Source organism: Lolium rigidum, chromosome 5 (genome assembly GCF_022539505.1).
Source record: "Lolium rigidum isolate FL_2022 chromosome 5, APGP_CSIRO_Lrig_0.1, whole genome shotgun sequence".
Classification (NCBI taxonomy): domain Eukaryota; kingdom Viridiplantae; phylum Streptophyta; class Magnoliopsida; order Poales; family Poaceae; genus Lolium; species Lolium rigidum.
In genome coordinates this window covers 47884369-47890047 of record NC_061512.1, presented here as the reverse complement: position 1 = coordinate 47890047, position 5679 = coordinate 47884369, and the positions used below count along the sequence as shown (strand labels likewise).

General features: G+C 46.0%; 1 protein-coding gene across 1 annotated transcript; it reads right to left on the bottom strand.

The window, feature by feature from the left end:
- Positions 1-683: 683 nt before the first annotated feature.
- LOC124651727 (taraxerol synthase-like) lies at positions 684-4238 on the bottom strand. The gene is made up of 6 exons (XM_047190767.1): positions 4043-4238; positions 3845-3960; positions 3224-3409; positions 2659-2747; positions 2025-2557; positions 684-1161 (listed from the first exon to the last, which is right to left on the bottom strand). The coding sequence occupies exons 2-5, from the start codon at positions 3929-3931 to the stop codon at positions 2494-2496; spliced, it is 426 nt and encodes a 141-aa protein (XP_047046723.1). The 5' UTR covers positions 3932-3960; positions 4043-4238; the 3' UTR covers positions 684-1161; positions 2025-2493.
- Between the last annotated feature and the right edge of the window lie 1441 nt (positions 4239-5679).

Below are 5679 nucleotides of genomic sequence, written 5' to 3'. Positions count from 1 at the left end.
AATCACATTAAAAATGAGGACAACATTAATGGCATGATTAAATAATAACCAATCAAGATAAGTGTGAGCATATCTAAAGAATTCATAAACTTGCATGTATAATTTAAGGTTAACCATAATTCTCCTCAACTGTTCCGTAATTAGAGCCGGATGAAAATAACACATATGAAAAATATTTTAATAAATAAAAAAAAAACCAGACGGGAATCTTTTCATAGGAACATAGGCTTTAAGATGTGTCAAACACTGATGGCTAGAGCACTCAAGGATGGAAGGGATAAGGACCATAAATTCAAAACTATGCAGTAACCATGCTTTAATCTAGGAATCAGCAAACTATCTAATGCCTAGTATAGATTTGCAGCAGTTAGTACTCATTCACATATGGGAACAAAAAACATTATCACCTTCAAAATTTTGTTGCCTTTGTCTTGACTCTTGAGTCTCAATAAATTTTCCTGTAAACAAAAAGTGAGTTGATAATCTCCTGCAATGGAACAAAGAGCTAAATAAATTAGCATCAAAGTAAACTGAGTTTGGTTTAGTATTCCATAAGAAAGTCGTTGAAAGATGGAGGGTCAAATCAAAGATATATAAATGAAAGACATAATATCAGATGAAGATGACATGTGCATGATTAGTCGTATTATTAGGCAATACCAGCAACAGCAAGTGCATCCATATTACCACCAAAAAAATATCAATTATTTTGACTGCAATGAAACTGATCAAAGCAAAAAATACCAATTATTTTGACCCACAACAGACTACTACTTTAGAATCACAAAAGGTCTGGCTTGACTACATTTCAACAGTAAATTTTTTATTTGGGGACAAACTGCTCAAGCGTGATCTAAAATCAATTTGAGTACTTATTTTTTGATGAGTAAAGCAAGCTGCTTGGGGGGAACTTGCTCTGCTTATAGAATAGGGTTGGGGAAGAGGCGACCAGGACAGCGATGGGCGAGGGCATGGCCGAGGGAGGGCGGCCAGCACTGGTCGGCCTGTGCCCAGCACCTCCTTCACCCAACGCCACCCCAAGAGCCGCTCGCTGCTCCTCCACCTGCGGCCTAGCTCCGCCCTCGCTTCTCCTCCTCCTCCGGCCCAGCGCCGTCCCTCGCTGCTCCTCCACATCCGGCCCAGCGCCACCACAAGAACGACCTAGCACAAGAGGAGTGACAAGGGAATAAGACTTACTTTCATGCGGCAATCCCAGCCTGGAGTAATGGCATACATCCCCCTTGTAGTGCAAGGACCAATGTGCAACTTGCAGTCATACACCCTCTCAAGTGACTGCAAATGAACATATTCAGTTACAGAAACTTGAATTGAGAATGGATTATAACCAGGAAAACTATAAATGGTGGAAAGCTACCTATGTAACTACACTTTTCACCACGGCTGTTTTTTAGAACCTGTTCATAACAGCATGGGTATTTCATTGAAATGGTTCTTCAGCATATGGTCCAAATTCCCTCAACAAGTCAGTTTTTTTGCAAATCATTTCTTATCCATAAACCATGAAGCAACTTAAGTAACTTCAATCAAACATACAATGAACAAGAGAGAATAATTGATCTACCCAAACTGTGAGACATTGAATCACAAGCCTATGCACGAACAACAACATACATCTACTTCCCATTCGGTAATTGCCTTAAACGCAAATGAACACTATTCATTTGTTTATCCATAGGAGCAACAACCAAAACCAAGTTTGATTGTTATATAATACTCCATTAGGGGACGGAGCACCTTATTGTCATAGAGTTGGCACCGTCTTTGCAGATCAGTGATAACACCAAAAATACTTCAATTTTCCTCGTTGGAAATCTCCTATCTCAAGGTTTAGCCAATTAATCAATATGCCATTTCTCTCAGACGAAAGAAATGCTATATATTCAGAATTCAGTCCAAACAGTCTCGGTAATCCTTCAGCTACGAAGGCAGTAAAAAACAATGAAATGAACAATACAAGTCAAAATCTATAACAAGAATGCTTCTAGCGGAAATGAGAGCAGTACCTAGACAGCATGTATCTAAATCTTGGCCTAGATCCATATATATTCTTGCCAGGAACGAGAGCATGTGGAATGCAGTATAAAACACAGCAATATAAGAATTTTGGCCTAGCTCCATATATATTTTTTCACCATGTACCAGAGCCTGTGGACTTCAAAATGGACATGCCTTCCAAATGACATAGGAGAAGCCGAGAAGCTGTACACACTAATGTTCATATGCAAATTAACCCACCACTACACACATTAAGAAAAATAAATATGCTAGCTAAAGTTCAAGGAATATATTTTGTGGAAATTACAAGCAATATCATTTGGGTGCAAAACTTTCCTGTTTACACATCATCAATGATAGCATATATCTTGCCCCACTATGGTATTGCAGCTGCACTTCCACGTGATATTATCCAAGCACGGCCCCTTGTCAAGGCATCATTGTCAACCTGGTCAAGAAGCCTCAAGGTAACATAGTTTAAGCATGATCCAAACATGGTGCTAGGCCCCAACACTTGCGTGCCCTAACCACCATCTTCATTCTACATGGATAACATTAATTACATACAAATTGTCATGTTTCTCTGTACCATCAAACAGCAATCAGCATTTAACAGAAGGTAACTGGAATTGATCGGCATGCCTGATGGTTGTAAATATAGCGACAAATCTCGCGTCGATGTTCTGTTGATAGGACTGTATTAAGTGATCCAGTACATGGAGAGCAAATATCTGGGAGAAATAAATAATCACCATAATGTTATCCACAGAAAAACCATGTTATGCAACTCTTGATAATTAATTCAGGACTATTGGAAACCGAATATTAAATTGAACATGCCAACATTCAACTATTGTTTAGCCTAGTAAAAATGAAGCTGCATTTTTGTGTGTGGACAGTATAGGTTGTATTATAATTAGATGGTTTTGAAGCACCTGAGAAGGAAGTGAAACCAGAAGGCTTCACAGCATGGGCGCATAAATATTTACTACTCCCTCAGATCCCTAATAAGTGTCGCTGATTTAGTACAAAGTTGTTGTAATAAATCAGCGACACTTAATATATATTGGAAGGAGTACATAACTTCCAAATTTTCTTAAAAGACTTAAGTTAGAAATCAATGAGTTACTAAAGAAAAATCATCTCAGGAATAATATGTTCCACGAAGTAGTCAAAATATAGTGCCATATGTAAATAAAGAACACACCAAGATAGGCATAATGAACATAATTGCACTGAAGTCGACAGCCCAGTGTCCATCGTCCGCTTGCAGAGCAGAGTGTTGAGCAAGGGCTCGCCTCAATGATATTAATATGGTCTCTTCTGTAACCTCTGCACTATCTGCAAGCTTGATGGCTGGAAGATCCACCAGAAGATGCTTTTGTTTTGCATACTGCAATAGATCATAGTAGAAAGTGAGAATATTACGGTATATATGCTATACTTATTAAAGTATAGATTGTATATTGTATATTAAGATAACAAACAGTAAAACGGGAAAGAAAAATCGTAGTGAGGTAGACTATAATAAGTAAGCAGTATGAAGGTTGCCCCTTATCCTAGTAACCTACAGAAAAGAAACATTTGCCTATGTGAAAAACAGACTGCTGAATTTCTGCATGGTTTCATTTGTTATTTTTTATACTGGTCAGTCGAAAGTTGGAGCGGTGAGTTTTCCGGTCGTTGTATCACTGGGCAACACCAACTGCTATCGTAAAGATGATGTCTGTGGGTTGTTAAGGACTCTGAACAGAGTTAATTAAGAGAAGTACTGCAAAGATTCCAAAGATCAGATGGCGAAAGGCAATTTCTGGCCAAGCAAACTCACGGGGACGCCGTAATTAATGCGGCGTGGCGGCGGCGCCGATGGCTCGGGCTGCAGTCGACAGATCCGCGGCGGCGGCCGTTCGACCATGCCATGGGCGGCGACGATGGAGAGGACGGCTGTAGCGAGGAAACCAAAATGTTCCTAATTTCTTGAAATAAGAAATTTCGCCAGTGCTATGAAGGAAAACTGAACGCTTACCTATCCCGTGCAAGATCTTGAGAGAGAAAAGAGACGAGGCGCCGCCGGCCCGTTCCTGCCCTGCTCGATCTGAGCAAAAAGGCGAGGAAGAGACGCGGGAGTCGGCGTTGACTTCACACCCGTGGAGACGTACGCGACCAGCGGTGATCTGGAGGAGCCGCGACGGCGGCGTCGACCCCAGGCGGAGGGTGACACAGCCCCCGCCCACCTACTCTTCGCACGGCGACTCCCGCAACCGGTGGTGACCGGCGCTCCACGCAGCAGCGCCCCGCGGCCGCTCTCCGGCGGCGCCCGCGTTCCCTACCCTTCACGGCAATCCAGAAAGTGGAGGGGGTTTAGCAGCAGAGCCAGGTCACCTACCCTTCACGCTGGAGCAGGGCTCCCATGAACTCGAGCTTGGCTGTGAGCCTGCGACCTGCCCGCAGCAGTGTGTTCCCTATCAGATACATGTCACCAATAGCCAAGGAGATGGGCGCTCACCTCCAACCCTCCTAAATCCTTCCACTGACAGTTCATACACACAAAAAAACGAAACAAATTATCAGGAGTGGAGAGAGATCTAAATCTAGATCGAGCAGCTGTTCCGGCCAAACTAAGAGAATTAACCGAGGCTTCGATACAGGCACTAAGTGGATAGCAGATGGGAAAAGAGAAACTAACCTTGAACCAGGCCTTCAATGACAGCATCACCGGCGCAATAACAGTAGGCGGCCAACCCACATCAGAGGAGAGGATAAAGGCGAAACCATGGAAGAAAGATGCTGCCTCCCAGAGTTGCCGGCCTTCCACGCCCTCGATCCCCACGGATGGCTGTTTCGCCGCCTTCCAGCGCGAGGGAGGAGGACGGTGTAACCGCCGCGGGCTCGAACTGTGGGGCGTCGCTGTCTGCCGGGCTCGTGCATCCTCCTCCTGTCCTCCAGCCGGAGACCTCGAGCCCCAGCAGCGGTGGACGATTTTTTCGGGGTAGCGCGCCACGCCGGTGCTGGGGACTCCACTGGAGCGCCACCGCCACCCTCCGTGTAGCCTCCCTCCCGCGGGACACGCTCCTCCTCCCACCTGCCACCGCTACCGTCCCATCCGGCTCCGTCCGCCGCTCACGCTCCGCGCCACCGCCCGCCAATGCAGCCGTCCCGTGCTGCTCTGGAAGCTCGCCGTGCAGCGTCGAGTTGAAGCCGGAGCCGGCCGTTCCCGCACCGCCGTGCTGCCGCCGCCCGCTAACGCAGCCGTCTCGTGCTGCTCCGGAAGCTCGCCGCGCGACGTTGCGTTGAAGCTGGACGTTCCCGCTCCGCCGTGATGCTGCCGCCGTCGGGCGGTCAATCTGCTGCTGCCGCTGCAGGGCGCGGTTGGCGGCTGCGAGGGGTCGGGGCTCAAGGAGAGAAGGGGATTGGGGATAGGGTTTTCACCTCACAAAAGAAACGCGAACGAGATGTCGTCGCTGCCTCTGGCTAGCGGCCCCGCTCGCCCACGGGCCCGGGCGTCATGCAGCCTAAGCGAGCAGCAATAGTGAGAAAAAAATAATTACATCCAACGGTTGAAGGTAAAAGTGGGATCCGATTTTTACTGTGCATGGTGAAACGGATGGACAGGATGGATTTGCCCCCGGAAGGTCCTCCAATGGCCGAGTAGTCTTGCGACCT

Excerpts from the sequence above, each read along its gene's own strand:
- LOC124651727 (XM_047190767.1), bottom strand. The coding sequence starts at position 3,931 with ATGGTCGAACGGCCGCCGCCGCGGATCTGTCGACTGCAGCCCGAGCCA. Across the intron at positions 3,410-3,844 it reads GCATTAATTACGGCGTCCCC|TATGCAAAACAAAAGCATCT; the intron begins GTGAGTTTGCTT and ends GATCTATTGCAG. Across the intron at positions 2,558-2,658 it reads GCTATATTTACAACCATCAG|AATGAAGATGGTGGTTAGGG; the intron begins GCATGCCGATCA and ends TTATCCATGTAG.